We start from the raw sequence: 22,916 nt of genomic DNA, 5'->3' as shown, positions 1-22,916 counted from the left end.
TGAGTGGCCCCAGACAGCTATACTTCTCATTCTTCTGTCTCTTCTCTCTGCTGTTGCTCCTTTTCTTTTTCTTTTCCTTTTTTTTTTTTTTTTTTAATTTTATTTATTTATGATAGTCACATACAGAGAGAGAGAGATAGAGGCAGAGACATAGGCAGAGGGAGAAGCAGGCTCCATGCACCGGGAGCCCGACGTGGGATTCGATCCTGGGTCTCCAGGATCGCGCCCTGGGCCAAAGGCAGGCGCCAAACCGCTGCGCCACCCAGGGATCCCGTCCTTTTCTTTTTCTTTGATGCATCTGTCTCCACTATAGATCCTTTCTTTCATCTGTGTCACTTCTAGAAAGAGCTCAAGATTCCAAGGAATCTTCCCACATTGGTTAAAGGAGGAGCCTTATTTTCTGTCCCTCTCTGTCAGGCAAAAGGATGGCTTTAAAGTTGCAGAGATGGCATACCTGCAACACACCTCCTAATAACAGTTCAGAACATTTGCACAGCTTAGCTAACTAAGGATTTTTAACCAACATGACCATATTAGTCTTCACAGTGGCCCTATAAAATACTCTCCTCTGAACTCCTGGGCTTTCCCCTTATAACACTTAACTCACTGAATTGTCATTGCTGGTTTCTTGAGTGTCTTTTTTTCTTTCTTTCTTTTAAGGAGCCTGTTGAAGGCTCAGTGAGGCCCTGGTGCCCCAACACAGAGCCTGGCCCAGACTGGCCTCCAAGAGAATGTGTTGGATGGATGCCTGTTTAATCAGCTGACTTTTCGGGTGCCAGAGATGAACTGGGGACCCTGACTGATGACAGAGATGTAGTCTTGACTCTTGACTGGAGGCAGTCTCAGCAGATAGAATGGTTACAGCCCAGGGCAATGAGAACCAGGAGGAGTGAGCAGCCGGCAGTTCTGAGCCAGGAGTTCTGGGGAGACCTCCTGGAAGAGGTACCCAGGCTCAACACTCTCTGACTGTGCAGTCACTGTTCTTTCCCAGGGCCGGCTGACAGATGGAAAAGGGAAGACCATTGACTGCAAGGACGCCATCTTCATCATGACCTCCAATGTGGCCAGCGACGAGATTGCACAGCATGCACTACAGCTGAGGCAGGAAGCTTTGGAGATGAGCCATAACCGTATTGCCGAAAACCTTGGTATGGCACATGGCCTGAGCTGTCTGGGCATCTGGGCAAGTGCCCAGACCGTCAGCACATCTCCTAGGGGCAAGGATGATATCAGGCAGGAGGCCACATCTATCACCTTTTTATTTAGAAATGAACCTTCCAACCCCTCTTCCAAGTCAGAACTCAGGTCTTGGTCCTGACTCTTGTTCCCCTCCTTCCCTCCCTCACACAACTCCTACCCTAAGGAACCCCTAGGCTTTGTATTTGTAGCACATAGAACTGGAAGGGCTTCAGGAAGTGCCCAGTCCCATGCTCTCTCCATTCAAGTGGAGACTAGGCTGAGGCTTAGAGAGCCTGAGGTCCTGACCAGGATCACACAGACCATCAGGGGCAGGACAAAAGGTCTTTTTATGAATGGGGACTGGAGGCAGGCACAATTCCCAGAGCTCCTTAGGTGTGGGAGTAGGCAGTTTATGATTCTTTTTCCACAGGAGATGTCCAGATTAATGACAAGATTACCATCTCAAAGAACTTCAAGGAGAATGTGATACGCCCCATCCTGAAAGTAAGAGGTCTTTGTCCTTCCTACTGTAGTGTCCAGTGGGAAGATCCCTTAGCCATCCTTAGTCTTCCTCACTGGGGTCTAGTAATTCCCTTTACCCCTTCTGGGTCACAGAGCTCACCCACCCCTAACCTGGCCCTGCAGGCTCACTTCCGGAGGGATGAGTTTCTGGGAAGAATCAACGAGATTGTCTACTTCCTCCCCTTCTGCCACTCGGAGCTCATCCAACTTGTCAACAAGGAGCTGAACTTCTGGGCCAAGAGAGTAAGAGCAGGAACTTCCCCTGGGCGGGGTTGGGTCATCAGCCCACTGGAAATCAGGGAACACTGGGTTGGGAGTATCAGCTGCCTAGAAGCATGGAGCACAGTGGTGCGGGTGGGTGACCCTGGTGGCACACAATCACTCACAGTCCCAGGCCTCAGGCCAGAGTGGTGAGAGGTGGAAAACACTGGGCCACATGCAGGTATGCTCCTATCTGACCTGTCTCAGGCCAAGCAAAGGCACAACATCACGCTTCTCTGGGACCGTGAGGTGGCAGATGTGTTGGTCGACGGCTACAATGTGCACTATGGCGCCCGCTCCATCAAACATGAGGTGAGCACAGGAGCCAGAGAGAAGTAAGGCACCTCCACACCTCCCTCCCTAGTGCCCCAGCCCCATCCTAGGCTCCCAGCCTGGAATAGTCCATACTCAGAGCAGATGCCCCTCAGAACCAAAACCAGATGAAAGTAAAACCCCATTCTGGAGAATAACCAAGTATGAACCCCTGCCAGAAGTGAGGAACTGAGTTAGGAACCTCAGAAACTGACATCATTGAGTCTTTAGCATAGTCATGCAAGCTGTGTGTTGTTAGCCCCCCTTTGCAGAGGGGGAAACTAAAGCTCAGAGGTTTCTGACTTGCCCTAGCAGTAAGTGACAGAGCCTGGGCTTCAGCCCCAGGCCACAGTAAGGATGACCATTTCACCTGTCACCTACAGGTAGAGCGCCGTGTGGTGAACCAGCTGGCAGCCGCCTATGAACAAGATCTGCTACCTGGGGGCTGTACCCTGCGCATCACTGTGGAGGACTCAGACAAACAACTGCTCAAGAGCCCTGAACTGCCCTCACCCCAGGCTGAGAAGCGTCCCCCCAAGCTGCGGCTAGAGATCATCGACAAGGACAGCAAGACCCACAAACTGGACATCCGGGCACCACTACACCCTGAGAAGGTGTGCCACAACCTCTAGCTTCTACCTACCTGCCTATATGTGCCCTCAACATCCAATAAAGGCCCCTCGGCTGTGGCATGGCAACTGACCTATCTTCCCCTCATGCCCTTTTCATCCTCTCCACCCAGCCTGAGGCCTTTTCACCTACTCATAGCCCCTGGAAGACCTCAGCCTCAAAGTCAAAAAAATAGGGATGTGGCCCTCCCATAAACCCTTTGTTTTGGGTCCAGAACTTGCTAACAGGCCTCCAAGAGAGGAGCTGCCTCCTCACCCCCTTCAAGGCAGGGAGGAGAAGGAGGTCCCATGTCCTATCCTTCAGCATGATGCCTATGGCCTGTAGTCTCTGGGACTTTATCATGGTCCCAGGAAGCTCAGAAGTTTGACAGCTAAGAACAGATCTGCCTGGGAGAAGACAGGAACCAGGCTATGACCTGCCATCCTTTGCTGGCCTTTATGGAATGGGTCCCCAGAATGTCTGCATAGTTTGTGGAGAAAGAGTACAGAGGCCCAGGCACAGAGGTTGTACAGTGTAGGCTGTAGCTTCCTCTTGCCCATACCCAAAAATTCCAAGAAGAAGGGACCCATTAAACCCTTCCCCTCTCCACTGCCATATGGTGGCCATTCCCCCTCACCACACATTCTGGTATCAGGCCAGACCATGCTTCTCCAGCTTTGGAACTAAGCCAGCGTAAGGCACCTCTAGGAGGAAGGTTGAGTGGGTCACTACCCTACTCTGCCTGGGACTGGACAATAGTACCAAATGACCAAGCAAGCTCACTTCTATAGGACCTCCTTCAGGAGACTAACACAAACATTGGGGAGCTAGCTGTAGGGAGAGTGATAATGAAGTCAGGTTGTTCCAGGTGGCCATGCAGTCTGCATGTTAGTCACTAAGCAGAGGGTCTCTGCACACCATCCCCCAAGGGCATACCACAAACCAGCCATGTTTCAGCCCCAGCTTAGCAGGACACAACAAAGCCTGGTGCATCCTTGGGTACCATCAGCAGTAGCTCATCACCTGCAGGGCCTTTTTGGCTCCCTCCTTGGTGTCAGCTAATCTCTTTTAGGAAGCAGAAAATAGAGGCAGGAATTAAAGTCCCTTGGGTGATGGAAGAATGCCCCAACAAAGTGGTAGGTATGAGGCAGTCAGAAGTCAGGAAATGGGCTCCAGCAAATGCTCCAGCAATCACTGTCCAGTCCCTCAAAGAGCTATCTGCTGCTTCCTACCTCAGTGACTGCTGTTCTTTTTACTACTGCTACTACTACTACTACTACTACTTGTTTTGAAATAATTTTAGACTTACAGAAAGTTGCAAAAATAGTAGTTCCCACATATCCTTCACCTCTCATGTCTTAGTATTAACATCTTACAAAGTTATAGTATAATTATTAAAAGCAGGAAATTAACATTGACACAGTACTAACTAATCTGTAGATATTCAGATTTTGCCATTTTTCCCACTGATGTCCTTTTTCTGGTCCAGGGTCCAATCCAGGATCCCATGTTACATTTTTTTTTTTCCATGTTACATTTCGTTGAATGTTTCCTTTGTCTCCTTCAGCCTGTGACAGTTCCGCCATCTCTTTGCCCTTCATGACCCTAACACTTTTGAAGTGTCCAGACCGTTATTTTGTAGATTGTTCCTCAGTTTGGGTTCGTCTCCTGTTTTCACGTGATTAGATTGAGTCTGCAATTTTGGCAAAACTTCCTCCAGAAGTGATGATGTGCCTTCTAGCAAGGGGTAATGTTAATTTTGATCACACGACTGAGGTGGTGTGTGTCAGGTTTCTCCAGTATAAAATTACTAATTTCCTCTTTGAATTAATAGGAATCTGGTGGGAAGATACTTTTAAGCTATGCAGATGTCTTATTTATCCTTAAACTTTTGGTACCAATTTTAGCATCCACCGATGGTTTTTGCTTATGAGTATTAATGCTGTGTTGGCCTAATGATGACTTTGTATTTACTTATTTCATCTGTATTTATTAATTGGTATTCTGTTGTAGGAAGAACTATCTCTTTTCTCCCATATATTTATTCTTTAATTTATTTATATCAGTATAAACTGATGGATTTTCTTTTTTATCCTGTGGGCTCTAATCTAATACTAGTTTATCTGTTGCTCACACTGGCCCAGATCTGGCCACTGGGAACTCTTCGGGTTGACTTCTGTGTTGTTTCAGCACTGCCCTCATCATTTTTTTAGCCCTTACTTACTCTCTAGCACCACACAATGTTCCAAGCTCATTTATATTTTTCCTGTTCCAGCCCTGGCATCAGCTAATTTCCCAGGTAGTTCTGGTTCCTTGCACTCAAGAATGGGCACTAGGTGTATTAATTGCTACTAAAGTGTCATTACTTCTAGGCTCTTTCAGCACACAGATCTAGGAAATAGGTGTATTCCTGTTAACACACACTGTTGAATTTATCATTGTATCTATATGTATATTATTAAAAATCATGAGTTTACATTGAAACCTATAGTTCCAATCCAATACCATAGGATTTGTGACTGCTGTTATTATACTCTACTATTCTTTTTCTCTTCTTCTGCTATCTCTGTTTCTTCTCCTTTCATTCTGTTTGGTGTTCAGACTTCCCTTAAAAACTCTAATGCAGTCAGTTAGTGACCATACTATATGGAACATTCCTATTAGATAAAGTTCTTATGCCTGGTTGTCAGTCTTTGGTTCAGTTAGCTGTGGCTAGGAGCAGCAGGCATATAACTCAAGACCAGATAACTGTATTAGAAAACCCAATGGCCACCTTTGGGAAATGGAAAAAAGAAGATAGGGTAGGCCCTCAGATTTTGAGGAACTTGATTATCACTTCTACAGATTCTTAGCTATACCTCCTAATTGATGTTGGCCCCTTGTTGTGCTTCCATAGCATTCTAGGCAGTACTCAGCTCACCTGCATTGTTTGTTCTATATCTGTCCTTGTCACTAGAATGTAAGCACCCAGAGAGCAGATACTCAGTTGTCCAGCTCACTGTCCTATTCACAGGACCTGACTGCCAGCATATGACAGATGCTCCAGGTATTTGGATGGATGGGTGGGCCCTGCAGCAAGCACAAATCTCCACAGTGAGTCAGAACAGTATCATTTTTTCACTGAGCACACATATATTTGTCATGTTCTTATGGCCAGCCAGTAGGACCTGTCAGGATTAGACCCTGAGCAAATGGGGCAAAGTAAGACCCAGATCCTGTATTGAGTATCCTGGAATGCATAAGACTGGGCTTGAAAATAAAAATGTAACACCTTTATTATTCAAAAAGAAAAATTCAAAGATGTATAGTGATTGTTTTAGGAATTTAGGGAAGGGGTACCTGAGTGGTACAGATGCTTCAGTTGGTTAAGCATCTGACTCTTGATTTCAGCTCAGATCATGATCTCAGGGTTGTGAGATCAAGCCCCGTGTCAGGCTCCATGCCTAGCATGCTGACAATTCTCTTTCCCTCTGCCCCTGCACCCCCTCCCTCTCAAAAAAAAAAAAATATATATATATATAGGGGATTTTAAAAAAGCATTTAAACCATAAGAAAATAGAAAATGGACCACTAAACATAAAATCTGAGGTTAAAAAGGAGAAAGGATAAGTAGAAAAATCACTCTGTGGAAACACCAATAAAATAGATAAAACCTCAGCCTGATAAAAAGAAAGAGAAAAAAAATGCAAGATTAGGAATGAGAAACCATGTAGGTATGGAAAAGTTTTAAATAATTATTTTAATAAATTAAGAAATAGCAGATAATTTCCCAGCAGACACTCAAAACATACTTTGAATAGACCAATTAATTACCAGAGAAGAAATTGGAAAGGTGATTAAACATTTATCCTTTTAAAAAATCATGTTCTTTTATTTAAACTTTTTAAATTGAAATATACATGGAAAAAAATGCACAAATCACAAATATACAGTTCACTGGATGGTCACAAGCTGAACACTATTTGTAGCTGTCACATTCAGCCCAACAAATAATTTTTTAATTATTATATCAGCTGCTTCAGACCATGGGATAAGATGGAAAGATGCTCAGTTAAATTTTAAAGGCCAGCATAAGATTAATACTCAAACCTAATAGTGGCAGAAAGAATGTCCTAGCCTGGGATCCCTGGGTGGCGCAGTGGTTTGGCGCCTGCCTTTGGCCCAGGGCGCGATCCTCGAGACCCGGGATCGAATCCCACATCGGGCTCCCGGTGCATGGAGCCTGCTTCTCCCTCTGCCTGTGTCTCTGCTTCTCTCTCTCTCTCTGTGTGACTATCATAAATAAATTTTAAAAAAAATTTTTTTAATTAAAAAATAAAAAAATTTTAAAAATTTAAAAAAAGAATGTCCTACCCTAATCTCACCTATGACCATAGTTAAAAAGTTCCAAATAAAATAAAGTTGAATTGTACACTATCATCACATTACATTTATTTCAGTGATACAAGCCTCGGTATCAGGAAATTTACTAATAAAATTCACTACATCAAGAACTTGAAGAGGGGTACCTGGCTGGCTCAGTCGGTAGAGCATGCAACTCTTTTTTTTTTTTTTAAGATCTTATTTATTTATTCATGAGAGACAGAGAGAAGCAGAGACACAGGCAGAGGAAGAAGCTTAGGCAGAGACACAGGCAGAGGGAGACCGAGGCGTCCCAAGCATGCAACTCTTAATCTCAGGTTCCAAGCCCCACTTTGAGTGTAGAGCTTACTTTATTTTATTTTATTTTTTTTTAATTTTCATTTATTTATGATAGTCACACAGAGAGAGAGTCAGAGACATAGGCAGAAGGAGAAGCAGGCTCCATGCACCGGGAGCCCGACATGGGATTCGATCCTGGGTCTCCAGGATCGCGCCCTGGGCCAAAGGCAGGCGCTAAACCGCTGTGCCACCCAGGGATCCCTAGAGCTTACTTTAAAAAAAAAAAAAGTTTTAAAATTATTTAAATGTCCATAAGATTAATATTAATGTTAATTTTCTTATTTTGATAATATATGATTAAGAGAATGTCCTTGTTTTTATAAAATATACATTGAAGTATTTAGAAGTCAAAGGTAAAGAAATTTGCAAGTGTATCAGGAAACTTTATATATGTACACAGACGCACCGGCCCATACACCTATACATACATATACACATACACAGTGGTGAAAGTATTAACATTTGGGAAATCTGAGTAAGGATATGGAGGAATTCTTTGTATTGTTTTTGCAGCTTTTGTCTAAGCCTAAAAGTACTTTAAAATAAATTTTTCTAAGTTAAAGGAAATAAAACATTTTATCAGGATATGCTGAAAAAGTGGATTAAATTTTTCAGTTTTAATTGTGATTTGATAAGAATAAAGCTCTAGGGGTGCCTGGCTGGGTCAGTGGGTAGACTATGCAACTTTTGATCTCAGAGTCATGAGTTTGAGCCCCACATTAAGCAAGGACATTACTTAAAAAAATTTTTTTAATTTAAAATACAGCAAAGCTCTATATAAAAGGAAAAGATTATTCATCAAAAAACATTAGCAAACATTTCTAATAGTAAATACTAAAGTTATTTTGTTAAAGTCTGAAATAAGACAGGATTCAACATTGCTTTGAAAATCCAGCTGAGGGACGCCTGGGTGGCTCAGTGGATGAGCATCTGCCTTCGGCTCAGGGCATGGTCCCGGAGTCCCAGGATTGAGTCCTACATCGGGCTTCCTGCATGGGGCCTGCGTCTCCCCCTGCTTGTGTCTCTGCCTCTCTCTGTGTGTCTCTCATTAATAAATAAATAAAATCTTTAAAAAAAAAAAAAAGAAAGAAAGAAAGAAAATCCAGCTGAAAGCAATTAAGCAAGAAAATGAAATAATTGATATAAATATTGGAAAATATAAGTTATCTTGTTTTGGTGAAGTATGACTGTATATTTAAGAAATCCAAGAGGCTATACTAAAACCTAGTAGCATTAATAAGGAAATTTGGTACATGTGTGACTAGAAGATAAATGTATAAAAATCAATAGCTTTTTTCTGTTCTAGCAGTAGTCAATTAGAAAACAATAACAAGTATTTCATTCACAGTTGCAACAAATGAGTATATATATTTGCTCATATATACAAAAATACCTCTGAAAGAAGAAGTGGGTAGAGGGGATAGCAGTAGAAATGGAAAATTCAGTATATTCATTTTTATACTTTTAAGTTTTGAACCATATTAATGTGTTATCTATTCAAAGGTAAACTACATTATAAAACATTCAAAATTATAAAATATTTAAGAATAAACTTATCAAGAAAAGAAAATCCTATTGAAGGACATAAAATAAGATCTGACTAATGAGGGGATCCCTGGGTGGCTCAGCGGTTTAGCGCCTGCCCTTGGCCCAGGGTGTAATCCTGGAGTTGCAGGATCGAGTCCCACATTGTGCTCCCTGCATGGAGCCTGCTTCTCCCTCTGCCTGTGTCTGCCCTCCCTCTCTCTCTCTCTCTCTCTCTCTCTCTCTCTCTGTTTCTCATGAATAAATAAATAAAATCTTTTTTTAAAAAAAAATCTGACAAAAAGACATATCAAGTTCTTGGAAAGGATGACTCAATATATAATTCAGTGCAAACCTAACCTGACTCAACAGCATTTTTAATTGAATAAAGTTAGCTAAAGTCATGTTACACTACAATGTCCAGAGGTGAAGCTACATGGAGTTGCTATTTTCTGGATCTAGGCTTTTAGAAGTTACAGGCTACTGCTACTGTCAGTAGCTACTTAATAGTTTACAAACTAGAGGATAAGTCAATTTCACTCCCATCAACACACACCCTAAGTAAAATTAGAAAAGAAAGAGAAGAGTTGTCATCTATGACTGGAGTATGGTGACAAGGTGTAGAGAAGTAAAGAAAAGCAGTGGAAAATGAAACTAGAGGGGCAACTTCCTGCTTTCATAGAGCCTTGAATGCCATGCTAAGAGAATGAAATGACCATATTTGTGTTTTCAAAAAGACCCTTTGTTTTTGGGGTGACTTCTGACCAATATGCAACAGATGGAATAGTTCCAGGCAAACCCCCTTCCCACCTTCAAACATGTTAGTAATAATATATAACAACAAGTTCAACACAACAACTGGGCTTGAAACTAAAAATGGGAGATCCCAAAGTGCCAGAAATGAATAGGAACCCAAAAGTCAAAGGATGTATGAAGTGGAAGTTAAAGAGTTTCATAGAAACTTGGGACCAAGATATAGGCCTTCTAGCTCAGTGCTAGGGCTTCAACAAAACAGGAGTCTCAAAGGACCACTTCCTTGTGAAATAACTAGAAAAACACCACTCACTGACCTGGTAATCAGTAGATAAATATAAGAAAATCTACCATAACTCAGGGATGTGAGAAGAATCTACAAAGAAACTAATACATTTGCTGTTTGTATAAATGTGGTCCAAATTCACAATACCCAAATGTTAGTGGGATGTCACAATGAAAAACTGACAAAAAGTTGGCCCTGATCAGTGAAGCAAACAAAACTGTTCTGTAAGGATAGTTCCATAATCAACTTTTCACAAAGGAACCTATGGAAAAACAAGTCCTATTTAAAATGAGCTTACAGGGGGCAATTACCCAAAAAGAAAGGAGAAGAAACAAACCAAAGAGAGGAACAAATGAGGGAATTTGCACTCCAAGAATTGTTATATAAAAGAATGAGGAGTACTGGACTGGTTCAGTTGGTGGAGCGTGCAACTCTTGATCTTGGGGTTGTGAGTTTGAGCCCCACATTGGGTGTAGAGATTACCTAAAATCTTTTTTAAAAATCTGAATTTAGAGACGCCTGGGTGGCTCAGTGGTTGAGTGTCTGCCTTTGGCTCAGGGCATGATCCTGGAGTCCGGGGGTGGAGCCTGCTTCTCCCTCTGCCTATGTCTCTGCCTCTCTCTCTGTGTGTCTTTCATGAATAAATAAATAAAATATATTTTTTTAAAAATCTGAATTTAGGGCAGCCCAGGTGGCTCAGCGGTTTAGCGCCACCTTCAGCCCAGGGCCTGATCCTGGAGACCCAGGATCAAGTCCCACATCAGGCTCCCTGCATGGAGCCTGCTTCTCCCTCTGCCTGTGTCTCTGCCTCTCTCTCTCTCTCTCTCTCTCTCTCTCTCTCATGAATAAATAAAATATTTTTTAAAAATCTGAATTTAAAAGTATATATAAAATATTCAGAGAAATAAAAGGAAGACTAGAAACCATAATGCAACAAAGGACAGTACAAAAAAAGAATAGGTGAATTTGAAAAAACCTTCACTCCAGGTGATTTCCTCACATTTATTTCTGGGTTTTTTATATTTAAACAATTTTCTATATTGTGGTCCTAATTAATATAAGTTATTCGATTACTAAGATCACTCCGGTTCTTAAAGAACAAAGATTTGGGTCACCCACTGGGCAAAGAACACTAATGATCTAAGGAGATGACATAAAGCAAGGGGAATATGGAATGTGTAGGAGAGGGGGAAAGTCACCAGTGCCACCCCATGCATTCCTACCTCCAAGCCATGATCAGTTGCAGAAATAAGGATGTAATCTTAACCACAGTCCTGGAACTATTTGCTCACTATCCTCTAAGTCATTCAAGGCTAATATCACCATGCCTCACAGGTTTGTCACAGTAATCCCAAGAGTCTGAACCTGGGTGTTCATCCACCACTGCATCACATACTGCTCCCCTTCCCAACCCATCTACTATGCCCTCCAGTACTTCCCTTCTATAATCAAATTCTATATAAGCACCTTCTAATTGGAATGTTTGCTTTATCACTTCACCTTAATTGTGCCCTAAAGGCATTTTTTTACTTTGTCCCCTAAAATGCCGCTTCCGGGATGCCTGGGTGGTCCAGCGGTTTAGCGCTGCCTTTGGCCCAGGGCATGATCCTGGGGACCGGGGGATCGGGTCCCGCGTCGAGCTCCCTGCATGGAGCCTGCTTCTCCCTCTGCCTGTGTCTCTGTCTCTGTGTTTCCCATGAATACATAAATAAAATCTTAAAAAAAAAAAAAAGAACAACCAGATTACAAAATGTTGCAAAGATCTGAGCAGACACCTCTCCAATAGAGGGCAAAAAAACATATGAAAAGATGTGCAACATTATACATCATTAATGAATTGCATATGAAAACAATAATAAGATACCACTACACACACATAAGAAACACGAAAGTCCGTAACACTGACAACACCAATGCTGATGAGGGTGTGGAGCAACAGGAACTCTCATTCATTGCTGATAGGAATGCAAAATGATACAGCTGCTTTGGAATACAGTTTGTTTCTTAGAAAACGCAAACATACTTTTACCACAAGATCCTGCAGTCATGCTTCTTGATATTTACTGAAATGTGCTGAAAACTTAAATCTGCACGAAAACCTACACACAAAATTTATAGCAGCCTTATTCATAATTGTCAAAACTTGAAAAGAACCAAGATGTTCTTTTGCACACACGGTGTGGGGGATGGGGCAGAGAGAGAGAAAATCCAAGCAGACTCTATGCTGAGCCTGGACCCCAATGTGGGGGGGTTGGGGGGGGCTCCATCTCACAAGCCTGAGATCATGACCTGAGCCACAACCAGAGTCGGAGGCTTAACCAACTGCACCACCCAGAGATCTGTAACCAAGATATTCTTTAAATAGCCAAGTGGATAATCAAACTATGGTACATTTATACAATGGAATATAATTCAGTGCTAAAATGAAATGGACTATTAAGCCTCGAAAAGACATGGAGAAACCATAAATTCATGTTACTAGTGAAAGAAGGCAATGCAAAAAGGCTACATACTATATGATCCCAACTATGTGTCATTCTGGAAAAGGCAAAACTATAGAGACAGGAAAAAAACATCAATGTTTGCCAGGAGCTTGAATGGGACAGAGAAGAAGTGGAGCACAGAGGATTTTAAAGGCAGTGGAACTATTCTGTATAATAGATAATGTTGAGTGCGTGTCATTATACATTTGTTAAAACCCACGGAATGTACAACACACGGTGTAGACCCTGATATAAATTATGGACTTTATGATAATCAATATTGGTTCATTAATTGTAACAAAAGTACCACTCTGATACTGATGTAGCGGGGCTTTCCAAGGGCAGGGACGTATATGGGAACTCTATACTTTCACTCAATTTTGCTATGAACCTAAAGCTGCTCTGAAAAATAAAGTCTATTTTTTTTAAGATTTATTTTTTTTATAGAGGAGTGAGGGACAGAGGAGGAGGGAGAGAATCCCAAGCGGACTCCCCACTGCATATGGAGCCCAACTTGGGGCTCAATTCCATGACCCCAAGATCATGACCTGAGCCAAAAACAAGAGTCAAAAGTTCAACTGTGCACCAAGTCTATTAATTTTAAAAAGTTATATGAACTGCATTTTAATAGAGCTATATCAAAAAAGTCAATGTTCATATTCTAGCAGGTTAAAATTTTAGGGTCTTCTTCTGTTTGATTTCTGTGGCTTATCTGGACATAGACACAGTATGGATGCTTACCAAGTACTTGCTGAAAAAGTAAATCACTCAGTAAGCTTTCTGTGGCATAATATCATCATTTGGGTTTTTTTTTTATTTTGTTTATTCATGAGAGACACAGAGGGAGACAGGCAGAAACACAGGCAGAGGGAGAAGCAGACCCCATGCAGAGAGTCCAACGTGGGACTCGATTCTGGGTCTCCAGGACCATGCCCTGGGCTGAAGGCAAGTGCTAAACTGCTGAGCCACCCAGGCTGCCCATCATCATTTGGGTTTTTATCTTTGATAGTTTCTTCCCATTACAGTAACTCCTCATCCAGCTGGCTTATTCTGACAATTAAATATATAAAATAATTATAATTTCCTGATCACTAAAGCATACCAGCTTAAAATCCTCAGTGTGGCAGTTAGCATCCCTAGAGCAATCTTAGAGTCAAGCAGAAGCAACACTGTCTTGTACAATGTAGGTCTCAGAAGTAGCACACCATTAATTCTTACCATATCCTATTCATTAGAAGTGAGTCTCATGAGGGAGAGTCCAAGATGGTGGAGGAGTAGGAGTCCTTAGTTACCTCTGCTCCCAGGAATGCAGCTAGATAGCTATTGAATCGTTCTGAACCCCTGTGAACTCAACCAGACACCTAAGAAAAGAATAGCTGCAATTCTACAAATAGAAAAGTGACCACTTTCTGCAAGGTAGGAGGTGCAGAGACGTGAATCCGAGGTGATACATGGGAAGTTAAACTGTGGAGGGAGGGATCCTCCTTAAGCTGGCTACAGAAAGTGGTAGAGCAGCAGAGCACTAAATCAGAACTTTTAGAAGTCTGCTCTAGTGAGGGACGTTCCTGCCTGAAAGGTGCTCAGGTGGTGAAGTGGGGGCAGAACCCTTGGTGGGACAGTGTGGTCTCAGAATCCTTGGGGTCACAGGAAGAACAGGGGTGCCTGAGCCAGCAGAGTTCCCAGGCATCGGAGTGGGGAAACTGGCTGCATTCACTCAGCTCAGGAGTGGGCTTTCAGCTCAGTATTGCTACAAACCATGAAGCAAGGCATAGTTGGTGCAACTGCTCTCTGAGCAGGGCCCAGTAAGTGGCAGAACTTGTGAGATTCCCCACCACTTCCCCCCACTTCCTCCCCAGGAGGAGCAGCCCGTGCGTGTGTGCCACAGGAGTCTGCAGGGTTTGGGGATTGGAAACAGGTCATACCTGAGATAGAAATGCTGGTTCACAGGCCAGGTGAGCATGGAGTTCAGAAGTGATTGACTGCTTTTCCCTGGGGGCTCACTGAGGAGTAGGGGGTACAAGCTTTCAGCTCCAGGCTGGAGATTGAGAGGCCTCCTGTTTCACTCTCATCCTCTAAAGTGTGGAAAGGCTTCAGAGAACAAAAGCCACATAGAGCAATCCAGAACAAATTACTTAGTCTAGTCCCCTGGCAAGGGCAGTGCAGTTCCTCCTGGAACAAAGAAACGAGAATCAATGCAACAGGCCCCTCCCCTTTACATTATATCTTTTCCTTTACAATTTTAGAATGCAGTTTCTTCTAACAAACCAAAATACATCCAGAATCTAGTGTATGGCTCTATTCTCTTCACAGCCTGATTATATTCGCTTTTTTTTTTCTTCTTTCTTTTTTAAAGTCTTTTATAACTTTCATCTTTACAGTTACATTCCATCCTTTCAATGTATTTAATTTTACTTTTGTAAAAAGTAAAATTACACACACACACACACACACACATATATATATGTTTTTCTATCTTTACAATTTTGAGAGGTAGTTTCTTCTAACAAACTGACCTAAATACACTCAGGATATAGTGGTATTGCTCTGTTCTGTTCATCTTTCTGTTTATATTCCTTCTCTTTTTTGTCTTTTATTTTTCATTCTTACAATTACATTCTATCCTTTCATTGTATTTTTTTTGTACATATAAGTTTTTCTTTCGTTACAGTTTTGAGATCCAGTTTTCTAGCAAGTGGACCAAAATACACATAGGACACAGTATATTGCTCTATTCTGTTTACCTGTTTGATTGTACTCTCTCTGTGTCTCTCTTTTTTCTTTTTTGGTTTTGGGTCTCTCTGCTTTGTTTAGTGTATATTTCTCTTGGGTTGTTGTTGCCATAGTATTTTGTTCCCTCATTCATCTATTCCTCTCTGGGTAGAATGACAAGACTGAAAAACTCACCTCATCAAAGAGAATAAGAGGCAGTACTGACTTCCAGTGACCTAATCAGTATGTACATAAGTAAGATGTCAGACTAGAGTTCATAATAACTATTATAAAGATACTAGTGGGGCTTGCAAAAAGCATAGAAGACACTAGGAAATCCCTTTCTGGAGAAATAAGAATGAAAATTTAATCAAGTCAAAATCAAAAAAGCTATTAATGAGATGCAATAAAAAATGGAGGCTCTAACTGCTAGGGTAAATGAGGCAGAAGAGAGAGAATTGGTGATCTAGAAAACAAAATGATGGAGAATAAAGAAGCTGAGAAAAAGATCACCAGGGATCACCAGGGGAGAATTTGAGAGATAAATCATGCCATAAAGTAAAACAATATTAGAATAACTGGAATCCTAAAAGAAGAGGAAAGAGAGGGGGGCAGAAGGTTATTGGCACAAATTATACCAAAGAACTTCTCTAATCTGGGTAAGGAAACAGGCATCCAAGTCTGGAGGCACAGAGAGCCCCCCTCAAAATCAATAAAAATAGGTGAATACCCCAACATATAATACTGAAACTTGCATATCTCAGAGACAAAGAGAAAACCCTGAAACCAGATTGGGACAAGCAGTCTGTAACCTACAAGGGTAGAAACATTAGACTGGCAGCAAGACCTATCTACAGAGACCTGGCAGACCAGAAAGGACTGGCATGATATATCCAGGGTTCTAAGTGAGAAAAAATCTGCAGCCAAGAATACTTTATTCAGCTAGGCTCTTGTTAAAAATAGGACAGATGAAAAGCTTCCAGGACAAACTAAGATAATTTGTGATTGCCAAACCAGCCCTACAAGGAATATTAAAAGGGATCCTTTAAGCAAAGAGAGAGCCCAAAAGTGGCATAGACCAGAAAAGAACAGAGACAATATACAGAAACAGTGACTTTAAAGATAATACAATGGCACTACATTCATATCTTTCAATAATTACTCTGAATGTAAATGGGCTAAATGCCTCAATAAAAAGACACAGGGTATCAGATTGGATAAAAAACCAAGACCCATAGAAATCCTGTCTGCAAGAGACTCATTTTATACACAAAGACACCTCCAGATTTAAAGTGAGAGGTGGAAAACCATTTGTCATGCTAATGAACATCAAAAGAAAGCTGGGGTGACAATCCTCATATCAGACAAATTAGAGGGCAGCCCCGGTGGCACAGCGGTTTAGCGCCGCCTGCAGCCCAAGGCGTGATCCTGGAGACCCTGGATGGAGTCCCACATCAGGCTCTCTGTGTGGAGCCTGCTTCTCCCTCTGCCTGTATCTCTGCCTCTCTCTCTCTGTGTCTCTATGAATAAATAAATAAAATCTTTTAAAAAAATAAAAATAAATAAAAATTTAAAAAAGACAAATTAGATTTTAAACCAAAGACTGTGATAAGAGATGAGGAAGGACACTATATCGTAATTAAAGCATCTATCCAACAAGAAGATCCAACAATTGTAAATATTTCTACCCCTAACATGGGAGCAGCCAGTTATATAAGCCAATTAATAACAAAATTAAAGAAACACATTGATAATAATACAGTAATAGTAGAGGACTTTAATACCCCACTCACTGCAATGGACAGATTATCTAAACAGAATATCAACAAGGAAACAAGGGCTTTGAATGACACACTGGACCAGATGGACTTCACAGATATATTCAAAACATTCCATCCTAAAGCAACAGAATACACATTCTTCTCAAGTGTACATGGGACACACTCCAGAATATATCATATGCTGGGTCACAAATCAGGTCTCAACCAATACCAAAATACTGGGACCATTCCCTGCATGTCTTTGGACGAAAATGCTTTGAAACTGGAACTCAATCACAAGAGGAAATTTGGAAAGAACTCAAATACATAGAGGCTAAAAAGCATCTTACTAAAGAATGAATGGGTCAACTGAAAAATTAAAGAATAATTTTAAAAATTCATGGAAACAAATGAAAATGAAAGCACAACTGTTCAAAACCTTTGGAATGCAGCTAAGTGGTCCTAAGAGGGAAGTATATATCAATACAAGCATTTCTCAAAAAACAAGAAAGTTCTCAAATACACAACCTAACTCTACACCTAAAGGATCTGGAGAAAGAATAGCAAATAAAACCTAAACCCAGCAGGAACAGAGAAATAATAAAGATTAGAGCAAAATATCAATGAAATAGAAATAAAAAGAACAATAGAACAGACCAATGAAACTAAGATCTGGTTCTTTGAAGGAATTAATAACCCCTGGATTATAAGATTGATAACCCCTGGCCAAACTTATCAAAAAGAAAAGAGAAAGGACCCAAATAAGTGAAATCATGAATGAAAGAGGAGAGATCACAGCCAACATCGAAGAAATACAAACAATTTTAAGAACATATTATGAGCAACTGTATGCCAACAAATTAGGCCATCTGGAAGAAATGGATGCATTCCTAGAGATGTATAAGCTACCAAAACTGAAACAGATTGAAATAGAAAATCTGAACAGACCCAAAACCAGGAAGGAAATTGAAGCAATCATCAAAAACCTCCCAATAAGCAAGGTCCAGGACTGGATGACTTCCCAGAGGAATTCTACCAAATATTTAAAGAAGAATTAATAACTAGTCTTCTCAAGCTGTTTCAAAAAATAAAAATGGAAGGAAAACTTCCAAACTCTTTCTATGAGGCCAGAATTACCTTGATCCCAAAATCAAACAAAGACCCCACCAAAAAGGAGAATTACAGACCAATAGCCCCGAAGAGCATGGATATAAATATTCTCACTAAAATACTAGCCAGGGCAGCCCAGGTGGCTCAGCGGTTTAGCTCCGCCTTCAGTCCAGGTCATGATCCTGGAGGCCAGGGATTGAATCCCATGTCGGGCTTCTTGCATGAAGCCTGCTTCTCCCTCTCTTTGCCTGTGTCTCTGCCGTTCTCTCTGTGTGTGTCTCTCATGAATAAATAAATAAAATCTTAAAAAAAAAATACTAGCCAATAGGATCCAACAATACATTAAAAGAATTATTCACCATGACCAAGTGGGATTTATGCCTGGGCTGCAAGGGTGGCTCAACATCCACAAATCCATCAATGTGATACACTACATTAACCATATGAACCATATGATCCTCTCAGTAGATGCAGAAAAAGTATTTGACAAAGTACAGCATCCTTTCTTGATTAAAACTCTTCACAGTGTAGGGATAGAGGGAACATACCTCAATATCATAAAATCTATATACAAAAAGCCCACAGCAAATGTCATTCTCAATGGGGGAAAACAGAGCTTTTCCCTTAAGGCCTAGAACATGGCAGGAATGTCCACTATCACCACTGTTGTTCAACATAGTACTTGAAGTCCGAGCCTCAGCAATCAGACAAAAAATTAAAAATAAGTAAAAGGCATCCAAATCAGCAAAGAAGTCAAACTCTCACTCTTTACGGATGACATGATACTCTATATGAAAACCCAAAAGACTTGGCCCCAAAATTGCTAGAACTCATACAGGAATCAGCAAAGTGGCAGGATATAAAGTCAATGTACAGAAATCAATTGCATTTCTATACACTAACAATGAGACAGCAAAAAGAGAAATGACGGAGTCAATCCCACTTACATTTGCATCCAAAACCATAAGATACCTAGGAATAAACCAAAGAGGCAAAGGATCTGTACTCAGAAAACTATAAAATACTCATGAAAGAAATTGAGGAAGACACAAAGAAATGGAAAAATGTTCCATGCTCATGGACTGGAATAAAAATATTGTTAAAATGTCTATGCTACCTAGAGCAATCCATACATTCAATACAATCCCTATCCAAATACCATGGACTTTCTTCACAGAGTTGGGAAAAAAAATTCTAAAATTTATTGGGAACCAGAAAAGACCCCAAATAGTCAAAGGATTGTTGAAAAAGAAAACCAAAACTGGTGACATCACAATTCTGGACTTCAAGCTCTATTACAAAGTTGAAATCATCAATAAAGTGTGGTACTGGGACAAAAACAAGCATATAGATCAATGGAACAGAATAGAGAACCCAGAAATGGACCATCAGCTCTATGGTCAACTAATCTTTGACAAAGTGGGAAAGAATATCTGATGGAAAAAAGACAGTATCTTCAATAAGTGGTGTTGGAAAAATTGGACAGCCACATGGAGAAGAATGAAACTGGATCATTTCCTCACACCATACACAAAAATAGAGTCGAAATGGTTGAAAGACCTAAATGTGAAACAGGAATCCATCAAAATCCTAGAGGAGAACAGAAGCAGCAACCTCTTTGACCTCAGCCACAGCAACTTCTTGCTAGACACATCCCCAAAGGCAAGGGAAACAAAGACAACAATGACCTATTGGGACATCATCAAAATAAAAAGCTTTTGCGCAGTGAAAGAAACAGTTGACAAAACCAAAAGGCAACCTACAGAATGGGAAAAGATATTTGCAAATAACATATCAGATATAGGGCTAGTATCCAAAATCTATAAAGAACTTAAAACTCAGGGATCCCTGGGTGGCTCAGCGGTTTAGCACCTGCCTTCGGCCCAGGTCGTGATCCTGGAGTCCAGGGATTGAGTCCTGCATTGGGCTCCCTGCGTGGAACCTGCTTCTCCCTCTGCCTGTGTCTCTGTCTCTCTCTCTCTGTGCATCTGTCATGAATAAATAAATAAAATCTTTAAAAAAGAAAAAAAAAGAACAAACTCAACACCCAAAGAACAAATAATCCAATGAAAAATGAGCAGAAGTCATGAATAGACATTTCTCTAAAGAAGATATACAAATGGCCAAAACACACTCATGAAAAACTGCTCCATATCATTTGGCATTAGGGAAATACAAATCAAAAAACCACAATGATTTGCAAAAAACAAACAAACAAACAAAACAAAACAAAACAAAAACCCACAATGAGATACTACCTTATTCTAGTCAGAATGACAAAAATGAACAAGTCAGGAAATGACAGATATTGGTGAGGATGAGGACAAAGAGGAACCCTTGTCAACTGTTGGTGGGAATGCAAGCTGGTACAGCCACTCTGGAGAACAGTATGGAGTTTCCTCAAAAAGTTGAAAATAAAAAATAAAAAATAAAAGAGTTGAAAATAGAGCTACCCTACCACCCAGCAAATGCACTACTGGCTATTTATCCCAAAGATACAAATGTAGTGATCCAAAGGGGGACCTGCACCCCACTGTTTATAGCAGCAATGTTCACAATAGCCAAACCATGGAAAGAGCCCAGATGTCCATCAACAGATGAATGTATAAAGAAGATGTGGTATATATATAAAATGGACTACTAAGCCAACAAAAAAATGAAATCTTGGGACACCTGGGTGGCTCAGCAGTTGAGTGTCTGCCTTTTGCTTAGGGCATGATCCTGGAATCCCAGGATTGAGCCTCGCATTGGGCTTCCTGCATGGAGCCTGCTTCTCCCTCTACCTATGTCTCTGCCCCTCTCTCTCTCTGTGTCTTTCATGAATAAATGGATAAATCTTCTTTAAAAAAATGAAATCTTTCCATTTGCAACAACATGGATAAAACTAGAGGATATTATGCTAAGTGAAATAAGTCAATCCAAGAAAGACAATTATTGTATGATCTCACTCATATGTGGAATTTAAGAAACAAAACAGAGGATCATAATAGAAAGGAAAAAATAAAAGAAGACAAAATCAGAGAGGGAGAAAACCATAAGAGACTCTTCATCTTAGGAAACAAACTGATGGTCACTGGAGGGGAGAGGGGTGGGGGGATGGAATAACTGGATGATGACCATTAAAGAGAGCATGTGATGTAATGAGCACTAGGAATTATATAAGACTGATAAATCACTGACCTCTATCTCTGATACCAATAATACATTATATGTTAATTAACTGAATTTAAATAAAAAGTTTTAAATGACAATAGATAGTACATTATATTTGTATGCATGCATATTTGCATGTGTTAGTAGCCATTAATACACAGAGCTATACAAAAACATTAGAAGTGTTTATGGGAAATACATGCCTGATATGTACCAGTAAAGAAGAACAAGGACATGAACATAAGACAAGTAAAAGTAAAAAAACATTTTAAATGAGCTTTAAAAAAAAAAAGGAAGTTAGTCTCCCCTGGAGAACAATATAGAGGTTCCTCAAAAAATCAAAAATACAACTACCATATGATCCAGCAATTCCACTTCTGGATATTACCTGAAGAAAAACACTAACTTGGAAAGACATATGTACCCCCATGTTCATTGCGGCATTATTACAATAGCCAAGATATGAAATATTATTCAGCCATAAAAACAATGAAATCTTCTCATTTCTGAAAATACGGATGGACTTTGTGGGTATTATAATAGGTTAAACAAGTCCGAGAAAGACAAATACTATATGGTCTCATTTCTATGTGGAATCTTAAAAAAAGAAAGAAAGAAAGAAAAACCTTATAGATGGTGGGGACTGGGCAAAATGGCTGAAGGCAATCAATAGATACAAACCTCAGTTATATAATCAATGAGCCATGGATATCTAATGTAAAGAAAAAAATTGTGACTATAATGATGTATGTCATTTTGTGATGTGTACAAATATCGAATCCATCTGCCATATGTCTGAAACTAACAATGTTATATGTTAATTATACCTCAATACCCCCAAAAAAATTAAAATGCCTGTGGGGCACATGAGTGGCTCAATAGGTTAAGCATCTGATTCTTGATTTCAGCTCAGGTCATGATCTCAGGGTCATGAAACTGAGCCCCAACTGGGCTCCACACTCAGTGGGTAGTCGGCTTGGGATTCTCTCCCTCTCCCTCTGCCCCTCCCCCACTTGTTCTCTCTCTCTCTCTCAAATAAAGAAATCTTTAAAAATAATAAATAAAATAAAATACCTGGGGCAGCAGGAAGTCTCTAGTCCATCCCAACCTCAAGAGGAGAAGAATTAAACTCCATGTTTTAAAGCATCAAAGGATTTGTGTGTGTATATATATATCAACTACACATGCCTGAACACATCATATATTCAAAATTCCAAAAACCAAAAATAAAGAGAAAATCTTAAAAGCAACCAATGAAAAAAGATACATTATACAGAGGAACAAAGATACTTCCCACCAGAAACTCTGCAAGCCGGGAGACAATAGGGTAACATCTTCAAAGTGCTGAAGGAACAAACTGTCAAGGATTTGAAAATATTTCAAAAATAAAAGTGAAACTATCAGACCTGCATTACAAGAAATATTCAAGGAAGTTCTTCAGGAAGATGAAGATATTCATGATATCAGAGAGAAACTTTGATCTACATAAAGAAATATAGGTCTCCATAAATGGTTAAAATTAATACTCTGACCCTGGCCTTGAGGGGTCAGTAA

General features: G+C 40.5%; 1 protein-coding gene across 3 annotated transcripts in view; it reads left to right on the top strand.

Moving 5' to 3' along the window:
• Nucleotides 1-5,367, top strand: part of CLPB (caseinolytic mitochondrial matrix peptidase chaperone subunit B) — a 144,555-nt gene extending 139,188 nt beyond the window's left edge. The window contains exons 12-16 of one of the 3 annotated variants that reach the window (XM_041730410.1): nucleotides 992-1,148; nucleotides 1,610-1,683; nucleotides 1,825-1,944; nucleotides 2,170-2,274; nucleotides 2,658-2,972. In XM_041730410.1, coding sequence (XP_041586344.1) covers nucleotides 992-1,148; nucleotides 1,610-1,683; nucleotides 1,825-1,944; nucleotides 2,170-2,274; nucleotides 2,658-2,906 — 705 coding nt within the window. In that variant the 3' untranslated portion in view covers nucleotides 2,907-2,972. Of the gene's footprint in view, nucleotides 1-991; nucleotides 1,149-1,609; nucleotides 1,684-1,824; nucleotides 1,945-2,143; nucleotides 2,275-2,657 lie in introns of all 3 variants that reach the window. The other 2 variants (XM_041730412.1, XM_041730411.1) reach the window with 2 other exon arrangements.
• The last annotated feature ends 17,549 nt before the right edge of the window (nucleotides 5,368-22,916 follow it).

This window comes from Vulpes lagopus, chromosome 15 (assembly GCF_018345385.1).
Source record: "Vulpes lagopus strain Blue_001 chromosome 15, ASM1834538v1, whole genome shotgun sequence".
Classification (NCBI taxonomy): domain Eukaryota; kingdom Metazoa; phylum Chordata; class Mammalia; order Carnivora; family Canidae; genus Vulpes; species Vulpes lagopus.
This window is presented reverse-complemented; position numbering and strand designations above follow the sequence as displayed.